This window comes from Corvus moneduloides, chromosome 22, assembly GCF_009650955.1.
Source record: "Corvus moneduloides isolate bCorMon1 chromosome 22, bCorMon1.pri, whole genome shotgun sequence".
In the NCBI taxonomy this organism is placed as follows: Eukaryota; Metazoa; Chordata; class Aves; order Passeriformes; family Corvidae; genus Corvus; species Corvus moneduloides.
Genome location: NC_045497.1, coordinates 5,730,367 through 5,750,635, shown reverse-complemented (window position 1 = coordinate 5,750,635; position 20,269 = coordinate 5,730,367). Strand labels below are relative to the sequence as shown.

At 57.2% G+C, this 20,269-nt stretch overlaps 1 protein-coding gene across 2 annotated transcripts; it reads left to right on the top strand.

Annotated features, from left to right (window-relative positions):
- Positions 1 to 281: 281 nt before the first annotated feature.
- ALDH4A1 (aldehyde dehydrogenase 4 family member A1) lies at positions 282 to 15,873 on the top strand. 2 transcript variants are annotated; one of them, XM_032131358.1, is made up of 15 exons: positions 449 to 508; positions 1,406 to 1,499; positions 1,763 to 1,855; positions 1,960 to 2,007; positions 2,301 to 2,456; positions 2,768 to 2,917; positions 3,011 to 3,085; positions 5,475 to 5,662; positions 6,423 to 6,496; positions 7,116 to 7,312; positions 7,657 to 7,704; positions 10,117 to 10,269; positions 12,083 to 12,204; positions 12,921 to 13,039; positions 14,378 to 15,873. In XM_032131358.1, the coding sequence occupies exons 1-15, from the start codon at positions 474 to 476 to the stop codon at positions 14,488 to 14,490; spliced, it is 1,665 nt and encodes a 554-aa protein (XP_031987249.1). In that variant the 5' UTR covers positions 449 to 473; the 3' UTR covers positions 14,491 to 15,873. The 2 variants fall into 2 exon arrangements, with proteins under 2 accessions (XP_031987250.1, XP_031987249.1); XM_032131359.1 differs by lacking the exons at positions 12,083 to 12,204; positions 12,921 to 13,039; positions 14,378 to 15,873 and adding an exon at positions 10,621 to 10,797 and having other exon boundaries at positions 282 to 508.
- Positions 15,874 to 20,269: the final 4,396 nt, after the last annotated feature.

The window sequence follows — 20,269 nt, the reverse complement described above, 5'->3', positions numbered from 1 at the left end:
CAGTTCCCAAAGGGGCTCTCCGTTGCTTTTCTCTTTCTCTCTATTCACATCCGCTCCCACGACCGGGACCATGCGAGCTCCGCGCCCAGTCCCAGCCGCTCCCTCGCCTCGGGGGTGGGGGGGGAGGTTGCTGTTGTTTTTCCCGAATTTCCCTTTTTTAAATCACTTTTGGCTCCTTCCCGCGCCCCGCCCCCTCCCACGTGCCGCGCGCGCCGCCGCCCTCCGCTCGGGGCGCAACCATCGCCGCGCGGGGGGGGGACGCCCCGGTGGGGACACCCCACAGCCACCCGGCGGGCGGGGGGGACACGGCCCAGCGAGCGGCGGGCTCGCAGCCGCTCCTCCGGAACGCCGCCCCCCGGGGTTCATTAATTAGTAATTAATTAAAGGTTGTGTCTCCTCCCTGCCCCCCCGCCCCCCCCCCCCCCGCACGGTGGGTGGTGGCGGCCGCGGGCCGGGAGCGCGGCGGGGCCGGGATGTGGCGGCGGCTGCGGGCGCTGCGGGACGGCGGGTGAGTGTGGGGGTCCTTCCCGTCCCTTCCCTTCCCTTCCCTTCCCTTGCCCCCTTTCCGCTCGGGGTCCCCGCGATCCGCGCTGCCGCTCCTGCCATCCCCGCTCCCACCGGGAACCGTCCCGCTGCCAACCGCAGGCACTGCCAGCCCTTGTTTCCTCACTGTTTCCCTACTGCTTTCCCACTGTTTTTCCCTTTTCCCGCCTTGTTCCCCTCGTTCTTCCCTTTGTTTTCCCCTTTCCCCCCCCCGTTTTTAGCTGTTTTCCACAGCTTACCTCTTGTTTTCCGTTTTACCCTTGTTTTTACCTGTTTTCCACTGCTTCCTCCTGGTTTTCCTCCTTTACCCCCTTGCTTTCCCCGTTGTCTTCTCCTTTTCTCCTTGTTTTCTTTTTTCTCCCCCTTTTTCCCTGCCTCCACCTTTTCCCCTTGTTTTCACCCTTTTCCCTTCGTTTTCACCTTTCCCCCCTCCTTTTTCTCCCGTTTCCCTCCTTTTTTCGGGCGTTATCGCTGAGCTGGAGAGCGGAACGCCCCCGCAGGGTTGGAAAGCTGCCAAGGTCGAGCTGTTCCCGGGGCAGGTTCAGAGGTGCCAGGCCGGCTTTTGCCCGCTGGACTTTGCCGGGAGCCGGCGGAGCGTGGGGATGTTGGAGCAGCCCGGATCGATCCGAAGCTCACCCTGTGCCTCGTCCCTTAAAAATGCCTTTCCCAGCACTTTTTCCCGAGCGAGGGGGAAGGATGGTGGGCTGGTGGCGAGGTCCGGGCTCAGTTCCTGGTTCTGGCATCCGCATCCAGCGGGAGGGATGGAGCAGGGCTGCTTTGGCCGGGATTGAGGTGTCCCTGGGATGCTGGGGAGCGGAGGGAAGGAGGGAACGGAGGGATTGCAGCGCCTGTCCTGCCCCAGGCGGAGATGGCAGCACCGCCCGGCCATCCAGGTGACCAACGAGCCCATCCTGGAGTTCAAGCCGGGGAGCCCCGAGCGAGCGGCGCTCCAGAAGGTACCAGTGCCGGGATTTGGGGATCTTTGGGGCTGGAGGGGCCCGGGCTGTGCTGCAGGTGCTGCACGGCAGCCCCAGGCTCTCCCTGGTGTGACAGCCCCGTCCTGCCCAACTCCTGCTCCTTCCCCTTGGGGACAGCCGTGCCTCCCGTGGGCACCCCATGCCCAGAGCCTGTTCCCAGGTTCCCTTTGCATGTGGGAAGGAGGGATGGAGGGCAGCTGGGGGGGTGAGAGCTGCTCCCACCGTGTGCTCCTCTCTGCCAGGCCCTCGCTGACCTGAAGGGCAAAACCGAGGACATCCCGTGCGTCATCGGGGGGGAGGAGGTGTGGACACCCACAGTGAGGTACCAGCTCTCGGTGAGTCGGGGGGTTCTTATTTAATGGGGGAGAACGGAGCAGGGGTGTCCCTGCAGGAGGGTCTCTGGGACTGGTTCCTACAGAGCCTTTTCTTCTCCTTGCAGCCCTTTAACCATGCACACAAGGTGGCCAAGTACTGCTACGCCAGCAAGGTGAGTGGCCCTCTCTGTCCCCCCTCTTCCGGGCTGTTTTGGGGGGAAGCAGCAGTACTTTGCCTGGGTTTAGCAAATGAAACGCATTTTGTGAGCAGGGAGGCTCCAGGAGCCTTTCCAAGCCCCAGGGATCCCAGAACAAATCCACGCCAGGAGCTGCAGATTCGGGGTTGCGATGGCACCGGTGTTTTGTGCCTGGGGGTGGATGACCCCTCGCTTTTCCCTGTGACCTGGTGGTGGAGAGGAACCTGGAGAGGCTCCTCCTTGCTGCCTTTCCACCTTGCCTTCCACAGGAGCTCATTAACAAAGCCATTAACGCTGCCTTGGCAGCCAGGAAGGAATGGGACCTGAAACCTGTGCAGGACCGGGCCCAGATCTTCCTGAAGGCGGCTGACATGCTGAGCGGGCCCCGGCGAGCAGAAGTGCTGGCCAAGACCATGGTCGGGCAGGTAGGGGATGCAGGGGGGAAGCTGGGCTGAGCAGGAGGCAGCTGGGGGAGCAGGGCAGTGGGTGTGGCTGGGGTGGTTTTTGGCAGTGGGAATGGCTGTCGGTGTCCTGTGAGGGGATACAGGGGGATCCCCACTCCTTGCTGAGAAAGGAGGGAAGTGGGGCTGGGAGCTCCTGGGAGCAGGGGCCTTGCAGGAGGCCCCATCTTCGAGAACAGAGCTTGGGAGAGGCACCCCACAGACAGCACTGCACCGCTGCAGCTCTGGCTGCTGCATTCCCCCTTCCCATCACGGCCCGGGGCCTCTCCCTGCAGGGCAAGACCGTGATCCAGGCGGAGATCGATGCTGCTGCCGAGCTCATCGACTTCTTCCGCTTCAACGCCAAGTACGCGCTGGAGCTGGAGCAGAGCCAGCCCCTCAGCGTGGACATCAGCACCAACTCCATGGTGTACCGGGGGCTGGAGGTGAGCTGAGCCCCTCTGTGCCCGCACCGGCTCACCCCGCGGGGACCGGCGGCACCGTGCTCCCCGTGCTCCCTTTTCCCTGTCCCTCCGCAGGGGTTCGTGGCTGCTGTGTCCCCCTTCAACTTCACGGCCATCGGGGGGAACCTGGCGGGGGCTCCGGCGCTGATGGTGAGTCCTGGGGGTCTGGGGGGGACAGGGGGGACTGGACAGTCCAGGGAAAGGCTGGGAGAGGGACCCTGGCCCCCGGGTTCAGCTGGGCTGGGATGGGCAAGGAGTGAGCTGAGCCTCCCTCGGGCTGTTCCACACCTGGGGCCTGTTGGTCCCCTTGGCTGAATCAGCAATTTGCCTTTAATTAAGAGAAAACATCCCGGTGTCTGGATTTCCAGGGTGATGGGGGAAGCGTTGGAAAAGCACAAACTGCCCAAACCTTCCCTTCTGGGGTTTTTATTCTGAAGCAAAATGTCTTTTCCTTCCCAGGCTGGGTTTGGGATCTGGGGAATAAACACAGCTGGGGTTTGATTCCCTACCTGGGCTCAGGGGTGCTGTCAGGACATGAGAGTGTAACCAGTTTGTAGCTGCTCAAATTCCTCTGGGATGACACTTTTTGGGTGCTGTGGGTTTGGCAAAGGAAGGCAAGGGCAGGTCGTGGCTCTGCCATTTAGCAGCAAACTGGGAGACAGGAGAGCCCAGCAGGTGTGAAAAAATAACCAAAAAAGTCAAAGTATTGGTAAAAAGCATTTCTGTACATCCCCATTTCTGTGTCCCACCCCATGGAGCACAGGAGCTCCTGCCTTTGCAGCGTGGATTTTGGGGAGAGACTAGAATAACCTGGTGGATTTGGGCCAGGAATAATTAATTTATTGTTGCACTGGGGAAAAAAAAAACCAAACCACAAATTGTCCTCAGCTCTTTGCTAATTAGGCTCAGATTTCTTCCTGGCCCCAAAGAGGGGCCCTCCAGCAGAGCTGGAGCTGGAAGAGGCTGGAGAACAGAGCTTTAAATTTGGGAAAGTCACATTTAAAGCCATATTTGAGGAGGAGCATTTGAACCCGTCACTTGTGTAGGGCAGGAGTGGGGGGACAAGGAAGAGGGTGAGGCCAACACGGAGCTGGGAAGATTTCTGGGGAGAGAGGTCCCTTCCTCGCACGCCAGGATCCGAGGGAGGCCCTTGGCTTTGGGAAAGCTGGAGATGAGCTCATCCCAGAGCAGATGAGCCCTGCTGGGACGGGGCTAAGACCCGAGCTGGCAGCTTGGAGTGAAATCTGGGGCATCCCGTGGCTCATCCAGCTCCCCCTCCTCGCGTGTGACAATGAATTCCCACCGGGATGCTGCAGGGTGCTGGAATCCCCCGCCTTGCCCTGGGCCAGCAGCAGAAGGGAGCAGGACATCAGCGGGTGCCTTGAAAAGCTCAGCAGCAGGGGGCACCTGGAATTAGTTAGGAGAAAGTGGTGCTTAATAGGGGGATATTAATTAGAGCCCGGTGTTTCAGCCACCACAGCGCACTTCCCGGGGGATTAGACACTGCTCGTGCCTAAAGAGCTGGAGAAATCCGTGCAGTCAATCCTGGGAACGGGATTTCCTTGGGATTGGAGCAGTTGCTGCACCGGCCCGGAATCCAGGCTGCTGGGAATGCTGTGTCCAGCCATTGGATTGCCCAGCAGGCTGGAGGGTTTTGCAGGGTGTGGTTTGTTTCTCTCGATGTTTGGAGTGGAAGGGTTAGAGGGGACCAGGAAGGAGCTGTTCCCTTCCTGTGGGGTGGGAGGAAGGGACCTCTCTCCCCAGAAATCTTCCCAGCTCCGTGTTGGCCTCACCCTCTTCCTTGTCCCCCCCATTCGTGCCCTACACAAGTGACAGGTTCAAATGCTTCTCGTCAAACACGGCTTTAAATGTGACATTCCCGAACTAAAAGCTGTGCTCAGGGAAGGAGCTGTGCCCAGGACGGAGCTGTGCCCAGGAAGGAGCTTTTCCTGCACAGCAAGTCCCTGGAAAGCAGGAGACAGAATCCAGAAGTCCCTGTCCAGCCCCCCAGGGCTGTGAGCCCGTGCAGGGGAGGCCAAGCCGTGTGACAGGGACACGGGGCGGTCACTGGGAGCCGGAGGGAGGCCGTGGCACGGGGCCAAGGGGGTGGGGTGTCACCAGCACGCTTTTCCAGCCCCTCGTGCTGTTTGTGCCCGGCTGATCGGGGCAGGAGGTTTGGTTTCACTGCCCTGCCTGGCACAAACACCTGCTGGGCCCTGCCCAAAGCCGCTGGCGGCACTGGTGACATCGGGAGCACGTTCCTTGGCTGTGTCCTGAGACAGACACCAGGGCCGTGTTTCCAGCTCCTCTTAGGGAAGGCAGAGCTCATCCCGGGGAAGGGAGGGTGCAGAAGGCTGGCACGGCGGCCTGGTGAGAGAAAAAGGGGGGGGGGTTTGTGCCTTCAGCTGAGCAGGGCAGTCCCAGCCCTTCCCAAACCAGTGCTGGGGGAAGGTGGCTGCGAGTCACCGCTCTGGGACGGTTTTCCAGGGAATTCAGCCATCCCTCATGGAGCTGCTCTCCTCTCCTCTCCTCTCCCCAGGGGAACGTGGTGCTGTGGAAGCCCAGTGACACGGCCCTGCTGTCCAGCTACGCCATCTACAAGATCCTGCTGGAGGCCGGGCTGCCCCCCAACGTGGTGCAGTTCGTGCCCTCGGATGGCCCCGAGTTCGGGGACACCGTCACCAGCTCCGAGCACTTCTGCGGCCTCAACTTCACCGGCAGCGTGCCGTAGGTTGGGGACAGGGGTTGCCGGGCAGGGAAGGGGCTGGGGGCTCCCCTGGTGCCCCTTGGAATGCCAGGCCAGCGTTGGGAAGGGCTGCTAGAGCCGGCAGGACGTGGTTGCGCAGTTATATGAAAATAGGGGCTAAAGCTGGTGACAAAAAGTGTCTGAGCAGGGTTTTCGTGCTGTGGGGGGAGTGCTTTTAGCTCTGGGGCTAAACTCGGGGCACAGGGACAGCCAGAGTGGCAGTGACACTTCAGGGGTGCTCTGAGGGTGCTTCTCCGGGTGGATTTGTACTCCAGGTGAATTTGTACCCCAGGTGGGTTTGAGCTCGGGCTGTGTGTGGTGGCGGATCTGCACGGGCTATCAAAGCCTGGGACCCCTCTCCAGGGCCAGGCCACGCTCGGGTGAGCATGGGCTGGGAAGGTGGGGAGCTCATAACTCGGTGTTTGTGGCTGAGCCTCCCGCTGCGAGGCCATTACCATTTTTATTGTTTTCCAGCCGAGGGGTTTGTCACAGTGAGGCCTGCAAGGAAGGGGGGAAAGGGGAGGAACAGAAACTTCTGGATGCTCACTCCATGCTCTTCCCTGGGACTGCAGCAGTTTATTTTTAAAACCGTGGGGTTGCTGTGTGGAGCCTTTGCTTTGATACCTATGCTCCCATTCCCACTTCCCTTCCCCCTTTTCTGGGGGGTTTCCCATCAGGGCACATCCTTTCCCTGTGTGCAGAGACAGGAGTGCCCTGACCAGCTCCTCGCTCCTCTTCCAGGACTTTCAAGCGGCTCTGGAAGCAGGTCTCGGAAAACCTGGATCGCTACCGCAATTTCCCGCGCCTGGCTGGAGGTACCAGCCTCTCCTCCCACCTTTTTGGGGTGATGCAGGGCTGAGGGGGCAGCTTCTCCTCTGCTCGGGCAGGAGAGGGTCAGGATTGCTGTCCCTGCGGGCAGAGGAAATCACTGGATATTCAGAGTTGTGGGAGTGGCGCGGGATGGGATTTTGGGGTGGGGAGGTGGCACTTGGGTGGGAGGTGATGGTTGGAGTCCCAAGGTTTGGAGTCCCAAGGTTTGGAGTCCCAAGGTTTGGAGTCCCAAGGTTTGGGAATTTAGGTTGGTCCCTTTCCCATGAGTTTTATCAGCCTGTTTTTCCATGAGTTTTATCGGCCTGCTCTTCTGTGGGCTTTATCAGCCTGCTCTTCCATGAGTTTTATCCACCTGCTCTTCCGTGGGTTTTTTCAGCCTGTTTTTCCATGAGTTCTATCAGCCTGTTTTCCCATGAGTTTTATCCACCTGTTTTCCCATGAGTTCTATCTGCCTGCTCCAGGGCTGTGCCCCCAGGCTCACGCGTCTCCCCACTCATTCCCCTCAGAACCCCACCCAGGCAGGGCGGGCCCGAGGCCCCTTTCCGGAGCTGCCACACCCTGACAGCTCCTCCCCTGTCCCTTTTCCCTCCCATCCACGCCCAGAGTGCGGAGGGAAGAACTTCCACGTGGTGCACAGCTCGGCCGACGTGGGCAGCGCCGTGAACGCGACCCTGCGCTCGGCCTTCGAGTTCGGCGGCCAGAAATGCTCCGCCTGCTCCCGGCTCTACGCCCCGGCCTCGCTGTGGCCCCACATCAAAGAGAAGCTGCTGGAGGAGCACGGGAAGATCAAAGTGGGAGATGTGAGCGGAGCTGCCGGGCTGCTGAAGGGCTTTGCGGCTCAGCGGGAGGCTGATGGGATTAGGGGCTGCGGTAACTGGCTGCTAATTCCCATTGAACCGAGCTTTTCATCCCCGGCTGCTCCCCCCCACCGCCCCTCCGAGCCTTCCCCCCCAGCTTCTGGCCGTGATTAGAAATTAACTTGTAGCCACAGTCTGCAGGGAGGGCTGGGCCAGCTCTTCAATGAGAAGGGGAGCTCTTCGGACGCGGGGAAGAATTTTTTTGGGAATTGCAGCTCCCTCTGGTTCCTGAGGGAGCTCTGAGGCTCAGGGTGTGCTCACGTCCCCTCCTTTCTGCCTCCCCGCAGCCTGCCCAGGACTTTGGGACGTTCTTCTCGGCGGTGATCGATGACAAGGTGAGCTCAGAACAGCACCAGGCTCCCCCAGGCTGGGGTTTGCTGCTGACAGCGAAGGGGGGACATCAGGGATCAGCTAAAAGCTGAGTATCAGCTGAGCACTGCATGCCCTCCTCTTGAAAAGTGGGGAATTTCCCTCAGAAAAAACTCTGGAAAAAATCACATTTTTGCATGGCATGCTCTTGAAAAGTGGGGGTTTTCCCTCAGAAATTTTCCTGGACAGGAGGTTTTTTGCATGGCCTACTCTTGAAAAGTGAAGTTTTTCCCTCAGAAATTACTCTGGATGTTAATTTTTTGCATGGCCTGCTCGTGAGAAGTTAGGTTTTTCCCTCAGAGATGACCCCGGACATGAGTTCTTTGCATGGCCTGCTCTTGAAGAGTGGGGTATTTCCCTCAGAGATTATCCTGGATATGAAGTTTTTGTGTTCCTTGCTCTTGAAAAGTGAGGTTTTTCCCTCAGAAATGACCCTGGACATGAGTTTTTTGCATGGCCTACTCTTGAGAAGTGGGGTATTCCCCTCAGAAAAAACTCTGGAAATCACCTTTTTGCATGGCCTGCTCTTGAGAAGTGGGTTTTTTCCCTCAGAAATGACCTCGGAAAGGAGGTTTTTTGTGTTCCCTGCTCTTGAAAAGTGATGTTTTTCCCTCAGAAATGACCCTGGACGTGAGTTTTTTCTGTTCCCTGCTCTTGAAAAGAGGGGCATTTCCCTCAGAAATTTTCCCGGGCATGAGTTCTTTGCATGGCCTGCTCTTGAGAAGTGGGGTATTTCCCTCAGAGATTATCCTGGATATGAAGTTTTTGTGTTCCTTGCTCTTGAAAAGTGAGGTTTTTCCCTCAGAAATGACCCCGGACGTGAGTTCTTTGCATGGCCTGCTCTTGAGAAGTGGGGTATTTCCCTCAGAGATTATCCTGGATATGAAGTTTTTGTGTTCCTTGCTCTTGAAAAGTGAGGTTTTTCCCTCAGAAATGACCCTGGACATGAGTTTTTTGCATGGCCTACTCTTGAGAAGTGGGGTATTCCCCTCAGAAAAAACTCTGGAAATCACATTTTTGCATGGCCTGCTCTTGAGAAGTGGTTTTTTTCCCTCAGAAATGACCTCGGAAAGGAGGTTTTTTTGTGTTCCCTGCTCTTGAAAAGTGATGTTTTTCCCTCAGAAATGACCCTGGACGTGAGTTTTTTGTGTTCCCTGCTCTTGAAAAGAGGGGCATTTCCCTCAGAAATTTTCCCGGACATGAATTCTTTGCATGGCCTGCTCTTGAAAAGTGAGGTTTTTCCCTCAGAAATTTTCCCGGACATGAGTTCTTTGCATGGCCTGCTCTTGAGAAGTGGGGTATTTCCCTCAGAGATTATCCTGGATATGAAGTTTTTGTGTTCCTTGCTCTTGAAAAGTGAGGTTTTTCCCTCAGAAATGACCCTGGACATGAGTTTTTTGCATGGCCTACTCTTGAGAAGTGGGGTATTCCCCTCAGAAAAAACTCTGGAAATCACCTTTTTGCATGGCCTGCTCTTGAGAAGTGGGTTTTTTCCCTCAGAAATGACCTCGGAAAGGAGGTTTTTTGTGTTCCCTGCTCTTGAAAAGTGATGTTTTTCCCTCAGAAATGACCCTGGACGTGAGTTTTTTACATGGCCTGCTCTTGAAAAGTGAGGTTTTTCCCTCAGAAATTTTCCCGGACATGAGTTCTTTGCATGGCCTGCTCTTGAGAAGTGGGGTATTTCCCTCAGAGATTATCCTGGATATGAAGTTTTTGTGTTCCTTGCTCTTGAAAAGTGAGGTTTTTCCCTCAGAAATGACCCTGGACATGAGTTTTTTGCATGGCCTACTCTTGAGAAGTGGGGTATTCCCCTCAGAAAAAACTCTGGAAATCACCTTTTTGCATGGCCTGCTCTTGAGAAGTGGTTTTTTTCCCTCAGAAATGACCTCGGAAAGGAGGTTTTTTTGTGTTCCCTGCTCTTGAAAAGTGATGTTTTTCCCTCAGAAATGACCCTGGACGTGAGTTTTTTCTGTTCCCTGCTCTTGAAAAGAGGGGCATTTCCCTCAGAAATTTTCCTGGGCGTGAGTTTTTTGCATGGCCTGCTCTTGAAAAGTGAGGTTTTTCCCTCAGAAATGACCCTGGATGTGAGTTTTTTGCATGGCCTGCTCTTGAAAAGTGGGGTTTTTCCCTCAGAAATAACCCTGGATGTTAATTTTTTGCATGGCCTGCTCTTGAGAAGTGGGTTTTTTCCCTCAGAAATGACCCCGGACAGGAGTTTTTTTTGTGTGCATTCCCAGCTCCCAATCCCCCTCCTGAGCCGGGACGGCACCAAGAGCGCCGTGCCCCTGCGAGGAATTACCCAAACCCCCTTTCAGCCCCCCAGACCCCCTTTCAGCCCCCCAAAATCGCTCTTTTCCTGCCTCCCCCTTTTCCCCAAGTCCTTCGCACGGATCAAGAAGTGGCTGGAGCACGCCCGGAGCTCGCCCAACCTGACCGTCCTGGCGGGCGGCGGCTGCGACGACAGCGTGGGGTACTTCGTGGAGCCCTGCATCGTGGAGAGCAAGGACCCCCAGGACCCCATCATGAAAGAGGTGGGAGCAGCTGTGGAGGAGGGATCCCCATCCCAAAATCCCTGCGGGGCACGGGGGGAGCTGCTGCATCCTGCAGGGATGGATCTGTTCATGATGGAGCTGATTGGGGCAGGGAGAGCACCCACTGCTCCTTCCTGGGGCTGATCCCAGGGTTTGGGCTGAACGGGAGAGTTTTGGGCTAGTCTGGGAGATGTTGGGGCTAATCCTCGCGGGGCGTGTGGTTATTTGGGTTGCACAGGAGATTTTGGGGCCAATCCTCACAGGGTCTGTTGATTTTTGGGCGATTCTCATGGGGTTTGTTATTTTCTGGGGGCAATCCTCATGGTTTGTGGCGGTCTTTGGGCTGCACAGGAGATTTTTGGGCCCATCCTCGTGGGTTTTGTTATGTTTTTGGGGCCAATCCTCATGGATTTTGGGTTTTTTTGGGCCAGTCCTGATGGGGTGTGTGGTATTTTTGGGCCCATCCTCACGGTTTGTGTCATTCTTTGTACTCCCAGGAGATTTTGGGCCTGATCCTCATGGATTTTGTTATTTTTTGGGCTGATCTTGATGTTTTGTGTCATTCTTTGTACTCTCAGGAGATTTTGGGGCTGATGCTCACGGGGTGTGTAGCTGTTTGGGCTGCACAGGAGATTTTTGGCCTGATCCTCATTGTTCTTTGGGCTCACAGAAGATTTTTGGGGTTGATCCTGACGGTGTGTGATGTTATTTGGGTTGCACAGGACATTTTTGGGCTCATCCTCGTGGGTTTTGTTATTTTTTGGGGCCAATCCTCATGGTTTGTGGTGTTCTTTGGGCTGCAGCGGAGATTTTTGGGCCAATCCTCATGGTTTGTGGGTTTTTTTGGGCCAATTCTGATGGGGTGTGTGGTTTTTTTGGGCCAATCCTCATGGTTTGTGGTTAGTTTTGGTCCAATCCTGATGAGGTGTGTGGTTTTTTGGGCTGATCCTGATGGTTTGTGTCATTCTTTGTACTCCCAGGAGATTTTGGGCCTGATCCTCATGGATTTTGTTATTTTTTGGGCCGATCCTGATGTTTTGTGTCATTCTTTGTACTCCCAGGAGATTTTGGGGCCAGTCCTCACCAGGTGTGTAGTTATTTGGGTTACACAGGAGATTTTTGGCCTGGTCCTCAGTGGATTTTTGGGCCAATCCTCATGATTTGTGTCGTTTTTCAGGCCCATCCTCACAGTTTGTGCTGTTTTTTGGGCTGCACAGGAAATTTTGGGGCTGATCCTGACAGTGTGTGTTGTTTTTCAGGCCAGTTCTCACAGTGTGTGATGTTATTTGGGTTGCACAGGAGATTTTTGGGCTGATCTGGGAGATTTTGGGGCTGATGCTCATGGATTTTGTTATTTTTTGGGCTGATCTTGATGTTTTGTGTCATTCTTTGTACTCCCAGGAGATTTTGGGGCTGATGCTCACGGGGTGTGTAGCTGTTTGGGCTGCACAGGAGATTTTTGGCCTGATCCTCATTGTTCTTTGGGCTCACAGAAGATTTTTGGGGTTGATCCTGACGGTGTGTGATGTTATTTGGGTTGCACAGGACATTTTTAGTGGGTTTTGTTATTTTTTGGGGCCAATCCTCATGGTTTGTGGTGTTCTTTGGGCTGCACAGGAGATTTTTGGGCTAATCCTCATGGTCTGTGGGTTTTTTTGGGCTGATCCTGATGGGGTATGTGGTTTTTTTGGGCCCATCCTCACGGTTTGTGTCATTCTTTGGGCTCCCAGGAGATTTTGGGCCTGATCCTCATGGATGTTGTTATTTTTTTTGGGCTGATCCTGATGGTTTGTGTCATTCTTTGTACTCCCAGGAGATTTTTGGGCCGATCCTGACGGTTTTTGTGTATCCCGAGAATCGCTACAGGGAGGTGCTGGAGCTCATCGACACCACCACCCCGTACGGCCTCACGGGGGCGGTCTTCGCCCAGGAGAAGTGAGTCCCAAAATTCCCCAAAATCCACTGAAAAGCAACCGGGGATGCTTTCCCTGTCTGAAGTGAGCCCCGGATCTTCCTCCTCTCCGGAGGAGGAAAGAGCATTTCCCCCAAAGCTCGTGCTGCTTTTAGTGCTCCTCCTGCAAGGAGGGAAGGGGACGGTTTGAAAGTGGTTTCTTAGCCCAAAAAAAAGCTTTTTTTCAGGAAGGAATTATCCCAAAGGAATGTTTGGAGCCATGTGAGGGGTGAACCCACGGCCCAGGGGGAGGGCAAAGAGCAGTGTAACCTCAGAGAGAATCACCCCAAAGTTATCACAGAATCCTGGGATGGTTTGGGGTGGAAGGGACCTTAAAGTTGATCCAGTGCTGTGGGCAGGGACGCCTTCCACTGTCCCAGGCTGCTCCAAGCCCCGTCCAGCCTGGCCTGGGACACTTCCAGGGATCCAAGGGCAGCCACAGCTTCCCTGGACAATGAGAGATAACGACCTTCATTTTATCACCACAAAACTTAAATAGAGAAAGAAACTGATAAAAACCCCAAGGCTGGGATAATGCAGGAGCTCTGTGTGTGTGAAACCCCCGAGGTTTTGGGAATTGTGCACGAGGAAACACAAACTCCTCTCGAGGAAACCCAAACTCCTTTTTGCCCAGTTTTAGTGGCTCTGAGGGAGCCGCAGATCCTGGGGGGTGCTCAGGGCTGTGCCTGTCCTTGCCCAGGAAAGTCATCGAGGAGTCGCGGAGGCTGCTGCGCAACGCCGCCGGCAACTTCTACATCAACGACAAATCCACGGGCGCCGTGGTGGCCCAGCAGCCCTTCGGGGGCTCCCGCATCTCAGGTGCCACCAGCGCTCCCGGCCGAGCCCTTCCCAGCTCGCCTCTGTGTCCCTCTGTGTCCCTCCTTGTCCTTCCATGTCCCTCTGTGTCCCCTTCTGTCCTCCGTGTCCTCCCCTGTCCGTCCAAGTCCCTCCCATTCTCCATATCCCTTGTCCTCTGTGTCCCTCCCACCCTCCATGTCATTCCCATCCCTCTGTGTCTCTCCCATCCTCCTTGTCCTTCCATGTCCCTCCTGTGCTCAGTGTCCCTCCCATCCCTCGTGTCTTTCCACACGTCCCTCGTGTCTTTCCACGTCCCTCCTTGTCCCCATCCCTGCATGTCCCTCCCATCCCTCCCATCCCTTGTGTCCCGTGTCCTTCCCATCCTCTGTGTCCCTCCCATCTCTTTGCATCCCTCCTGTGCTCTGTGTCCCTCCATGTCCCCATCTTCCATGTCCCCATCCTCCGTGTCCCTCCCATCCCTTGTGTCCCTCCGTGTCCCCATCCTCTGTGTCCCTCCTGTGCTCTGTGTCCCTCCATGTACCCATCCTCTGTGTCCCTCCATGTCCCTCTGTGTCCCTCCTGTGCTCCGTGTCCCTCCATGTCTCCCTCCTCCGTGTCCCTCCATGTCCCTCTGTGTCCCTCCATGTCTCTCTGTGTCCATCCATCCCTCCGTGTCCCTCCTGTCCTTCCACGTCCCTCCTTGTCCCCATCCCTGCATGTCCCTCCTGTCCCTCCCATCCCTTGTGTCCCCTGTGTCCCTCCCATCCTTCCGTGTCCCTCCCATCCTTCCGTGTCCCTCCCATCCTTCTGTGTCCCTTCTGTGCTCCGTGTCCCTCCATGTCCCCATCCTCCGTGTCCCTCCCATCTCTCTGTGTCCCTCCTGTGCTGTGTCCCTCCTGTCCTTCCACATCCCTCCTTGTCCCCATCCCTGCATGTCCCTCCTGTCTCTCCCATCCCTTGTGTCCCCTGTGTCCTTCCTATCCTCCGTGTCCCTCCATGCCCCCATCCTCCGTGTCCCTCCGTGTCCCTCCCATCCCTCCGTGTCCCTCCCATCCCTCCGTGTCCCTCCCATCCCTCTGTGTCCCTTCTGTGCTCCGTGTCCCTCCGTGTCCCTCCCGTCCCTCCGTGTCCCTCCCATCCCTCCGTGTCCCTCCCATCCCTCCGTGTCCCTCCCATCCCTCTGTGTCCCTTCTGTGCTCCGTGTCCCTCCGTGTCCCTCCCATCCCTCCGTGTCCCTCCCATCCCTCCGTGTCCCTCCATGTCCTTCCCATCCCTCTATGTCCCTCCTGTCCCTAGCGTCCCTCTGTGTCCCTGCCACCTTCAGTGGTGTCACCAGCCCTTTCTGCCATCCCCTCACAGGCACCAATGACAAACCTGGGGGTCCCCACTACATCCTGCGCTGGACGTCCCCTCAGGCCGTCAAGGAGACGCACGTGCCCCTGCGGGACTGGCGCTATGCCTACATGCAGTGACACTGGGGACACCGAGCCCTGGGGTGACAGCTGCCACTCCACACAGCACTTAAACTACTGATCCCTAACCTGCCCCGCTTAGGAGTTATTTAAAAAAAAAGGAAAAAAAAAAAAGGTGTTATTAAATTGTGAGCTTGGAAGTGCTCATGGTTTCCTCAGGCACGTGGCACTTGGGGACACAATGGTGAATGTGGCAGTGGTTGGATATGATGATCCTAAAGGTCTTTTCCAACCTCAGTGATTCTGTGTGAGCATGCTTCGTTAGGTCAGTCATTAATTAAGGGGTGGCTGCAGAGGCACAACTGGACCCCGGCTCCCTTTTCCTCCCGGTTTTCCCATCCCCAGCAGCCCAGAGTGGTTCCCTCCCCTCAGGGCTGAGCAGGAATCGAAGCAGGAGATGAGGGTTAGGAGGCCCCATCCCTGGCACTGAGCAATGTCCCTCCCTGTGTCCCCACCAGCCCCAATCCCTGCCTGCGACGGGGGGAGCCGGGCTGGTTCCACACCCTGAGCTGGGTTTGCTCCCCAGCCCTGAGCCAGAGCAAAGCCTCACACCCCACCAAGTCTGGGAAGGGAGCTCGGCAGCAGGAACCTCGTGCCGGGAGAGGGCAGCTGTGGTGCTGCTCGGAAATGAGCTCTAGTGCCTTACTCCAGCCTCATTCCAGCCTCATTCCATCCCTCAAAGCCCTCGGCCGGGGTTGCCTGCACGAGACCTCCCAGCTGGGCTCAGCTGTGGGGCAGAGCAGCAGCAGCAGCACCCCCTTGGTCCCCTGGTTTCGTTCCTTGGGGACAAGGCCGGGCTGCCTCTGCTGTTCCCATCAGCTCTTGGCTGCTTCCCCTGCTCTGATCCCTGTGTGGGCACTGGAAGGAATGGGAGAGGCGTTGAGATGTTTCTGGAATGTTCCTGCGTGAGCAGCCTGGGTGGGTGAACCGTCCCTCACCCCCCCTGCGAGGAGCGGGAGCTCCAGGACCCCTCTCCCATTCTGGGAAGCTCCTGTCCCACCTGACCCCATCCCCAGGGCTCTGCCAGCTGTCGACTTCAGGCCTTAAACCAGGACTTAAATCAGGCCTTAAATCAGGCCTGATCCTGGGGTCTCCCTCAGCCAGGGCTCGGTGGTGGAACCTGCAGTGCACACGGGAAAAGGGATCTGGAACACGAGGCCCTGCCTCCTCCAGGCTCAGCTCTAATTCACAAACGTGTTTGTTTCTAACCTGTAGAATTAATTACTGCTAATTAACAGGACTTGTGAGTAGATGGAACCCTGGCATGGAGTGTTGGGGTCAGTGGCGACCCCAGTCCGTGTGTGGGGCAGGGGGGAGTGGCTGGAATTCCTGTGGATCCTGGCTCAGCTAGAAAAACGTGCAATAAAATCATTTTCAAGCCTCTTTGTGTTGCTTCTGTGAATTATTTCTCCGGATTGCTGTCAGATAAAGAGCGAGAGCGAGTCGGCATTGGGGACCTTTAAATAAAACCAACCCAGCTTTACATTTTCTGCTGAAACAAAGATTCAGGGAGAGAGAGGCAGGAATGACAAGGGGTCTCGTTCAGAATCCCAGGATCGTTTGGGTGGGAAGGGACCTTAAAGCCCATCCAGTGCCACCCCTGCCATGGGCAGGGACACCTCCCACTGTCCAAGCCCCGTCCAACCTGGCCTTGGACACTGCCAGGGATCCAGGGGCAGCCAGAGCTGCTCTGGGCACCCTGTGCCAGGGCCTGCCCACCCTCCCAGACAGGAATTCCTCCCCAGTATCCCACCCAACCCTGCTGTCTGGCAGTGGGAAGCCATTCCCCCTCGTCCTCATCGGTGTTACTCCACAGCATCCCGGTGCTGCACGCTGGGAGGGCACGAGGGACCCCCGCTCTGCCCCAAACTGACCCCAACCCCCCGGCAGGGAGAGAACCCCAAACCCCTGCAGGGAGGAGAGAACCCCAAACACCCAGAAGGGAGGAAAGAACCCCGAAGCCCAGCAGGGAGGGGAATACCCCAAACCCCTGCAGGGAGGAGAGAACCCCAAAGAACCCCAAACCCCGGGCAGGGAGGAGAGAACCCCAAAGAACCCCAAACCCGCAGCAGGTAGGGGAATACCCCAAAGCCCGGGCAGGGAGGAGAGAACCCCAAAGAACCCCAAAGCCCAGCAGGGAGGGGGATAACCCCAAACCCCCAGCAGGGGGGGGGAATACCTCAAACCCGCAGCAGGGAGGGGGATACCCCAAAGCCCCAGAAGGGAGGAGAGAACCACGTGCTGACCACCAGGATGGGCCCCAGGTGTGACCACAGCGCTGTCCCCTCCAGCCCAGTCACCTCCGGCCCCCCAGCGTGGGATCAGCCCCTCCAAAGCTCCCCCAAACGCCATCCCCGACCCTTCCAGCCTGGCCACAGCTCATCTCAGTCTCGTTAAGGGCTCGGCCTCGCCCCTCTGGCCGGGCAGCGCCTGCTCTGGACTCCTGGCCCAGCCCCTGCCCCCGGCTCGCGCCTTTCACGCCTCAAGGCCGGAGTGTCAAGTGGATTTTTGAGCCTTAACTCTGAATTTCATGGCTTTTGTGGCTCCAAATCAGGCCCCTAATGCCATTTAAACGTTGGCTTTTTGAAGCTGATAAACGCCTGGGAAGGCGTGGGGGGAGACGGGAGCTTCCTGCTCCAGCATCCCCGCTTGGATGCTCCTGGAATGGGAAAAGGGGCCTGGGGAGGGCTCGGGGGGGTCTGCACGATCCCAATAATGAGCGGCAACGGGTCTGGAGTGCCCTGGTAGCGCTCCGATCCCATTCCCCGGCTCTCGGCATTCCCTGGCACATCCCGGAGCAGGGTGGGAAGCTGAGCCAGGTTCCAGCTGGGAAGTGGCAGATTTTCCCTGGATAACCCCCGGCTCCATCTGCTTCCCGTTAGGGGACAATTGGCCGATCAAACCCCGCCTCGGGAGCGGCCGGGCCGATCCTGGATGGATCCCAAACCCTTCCCCCCACCCCGGGCGGGCAGGGGCGATAACGGGAACCCCCCGGAGCAGCGAGAGCTGCAGCCCTGAGTGGAAGGAAAGCGGGAACGAGGCAGGGTGGAGCTGGGCATCCCTGTGGGATGAGCTGGAAGAGGGATGGGAAGAGGCTCTGCCCGGGGAGAGAGGCGCAGGAACAGCCCCCCTGCTGTTCTGGCACTGAGCAGGGAAGCTTCTGCTTCCTGGGAGATTTAAAAACTAAAAAAACCTGTAAAAATAAACAAACAAACAAACCCAAAACAAAAAAACCAAAAAAACCACAAACAAAAATCCCACCAAAAAAACCCCAAACAAAACCAAACAAACGAACAAACAAACTTTAAAAATTGCATTTAAATTTTAATTTCAAATTTCCCGGATTGCCCAAAAGAGACAAGGACCACCACAACTTCTGCCTGAATGCTGTTCGAAACAGCGTTCACCAACTCGGCTTTGCTTGTTTGTTTAAAGGAAAGGTTTAACTTTGAGGGGAATGCCTCCAATTCCCCCCAGTGGGAATGGCTCCAACTCCGGACAGGCCATGGGGCTGGAAAACCCAAGGATGAAGGGATCACCTTGAGCACAGGACATAAAAACCGAACCACGGGGGGGGTCTCGCTGGCTCTGGAGGGGTCAGAGGAGACCCCTGAGGGGTCAATAAATGAGCTCTGAACCCCTGCCCTGGGCAGCAGGAGCAGCCAGTGGGATTATGGCACCAGATTTCCTTTATTTCCAGAGCCTCTCCGTGTTCTGGGACACGCTGGGGTCTCTGCAAGGCCCCCGGGGAGGGGACAGGGTGACATTGCGGTGGTGCTTCACTGCACACATCCCTGGAAGGGCTCGATCTCCATCTCCCTCCTGCTCTGCCAGCTCCCATCGCCACTTCATGGAGTCATGGAATGTCCTGAGCTGGAAGGGACCCGCGGGGGTCACCCAGTCCAAGCCCTGGATCCCAACAATCCCACCCTGCGCATCCCTGGGAGCTCTGTCGGGTTCCCAGCTGCTGCATCTTTTCCTGCCACCCTCCAGGAAACCCCAGGAGCTGAATTTGCCAGCAGATCCCCACGCAGGGTGGATCCCTGCCCGACCTCATGGGATCCAAACCCTGCAAAGGCAGATCCTGCAGTCCCATCGCTGCTCCAGAGGGGCACAGCTCCAGCCCCACACTCACCTTTGCTTCCCCCTCCCAGGATTTTGGGCTCCTCTTGGTGCCGGCAGCACCTTCCTGCAGGATCCCGGAGCCCCTTCGCAGCTGCAGCCTGGTGAAACCCCCCCTTTCCCACAAACTGCTTCGGGGGAGACAATTAGGGCTCCGTTTTTTCCCAGCCTGCCTGATTTCCTCCTAACAATCCTAAATCCGGTGTCCCAGGGGTGCATTCCCAGTGTTCCCCACCACCTGCAGGGCTGGTTCTGCCCTGTGCCGGTGCCATGGGGTGCTGGGGGCGAGTTCCCGGCTCTGTGCGTGGGAGTTTCCCCTCACTTCCCAAGCAGAGGCTGCAGAAACTCCCGACACAGGTGGTGGAGGGCTGTGTGGGATGAAGGGAAGGGCCAAACTGCGGGATAAAGGGACTATCCCACAGGATACAGCTCCCACAGCCAGGAGCCGGCAGCAGGTCACGACCAGGGGTCACAGCCCCAAAAACATCCCCCTTCCCTCCCTTCCCGGTCCTGGGGCTGCCCCTCCGGGCAGGGATTTTTGGGAACAGCTCGTGCCTTCCTGTTTTCCCATCCCCTGAATAAAAGGATGGTAAGGAGAAAAGAGCCGCGGGAGGAAGGGTGGGGACAGGAGAGAGGAAAACGCGGCACGGGGAGAGCCAGGAACCCCGAGCATCATCCCGGGGGTTTTCCAGGGAAACAGAGTCCCCCCAGTCCTGGTTTTCCTCTGTTTCTGCCTTATTTTATTTCTCCCTTTCACCGTTTCTGCCCGAGGCCTCTTCTCCCCGCTCCCTGGGGTGGCTTTGGGAGAGCGGCGAATTCCCGGGGGGCTGCGGGCAGCAGGGGTTTGCAGTACAAAGAGTTAGCGGCAGATGGAGATCTTTATCCTGCTCTCCGCAGGAAAACCGGGAAAACCAGCGGCTCCCACCGGGCTGCGAGGCCGGGGTGGCTCATCCAGGGGGGCTTGGGCTGGGAACTGATGGGCACCAGGGCCGGGAGGAGGAGGTGCCATGGGGCCGGGGTGGAAGAAAGGGAAGAGCCGCAGGGTTCAGCTCCGGAGCCGGATTTTCCCACAGGGAGGAAGCGAGGAAAGAAACACCGACAGCAAGAGAGGGGAGAGGGTTTGAGAGCGTCATCCCTGCTCCACAAACAAACCGCGGGTTCAAGAGCAAGTGCCTGCACTCCCCGTCCCCTCCAAAACTGCTGCAAAATCACGGAGAGGCTTCTAATATTTAACATTTTTGTTAAAGCCCCAGGTCCTGGAGTCATGAGAATGCAGCAGGATGTCAGCTTCCAGCTAAAATAAATAAAGAGGGGGTTCACATCCCTCAGGCTGACACGACGAAGCGGGAAGGAGATGTGACCCCACCTCAGCGCAGGGAAAAACCCCTGGAAAATCAAGGGGCTGGGAGGCAGAGAGCCCCTCAAGCACCCGCCGACTCCTTCACACAACCACGCCGCTCACGATGCACTGAAAAGCTCCGGGTGCGTCCCTGGGGAGAGAGAGAGCGCGCCCACCTTCCCACCTGGAAGGAGGCCTGGATCCCTTCCTGCCGGGCCCGGGGTCTCTTCCCAGCCCCTCGGAGCTGGGGATGCTCCGGCAGCGGGTGAGGAGCAGATCTGTGCCAGCGGCTCCCCCCTTCCCCGGGGAGCGCTTGTC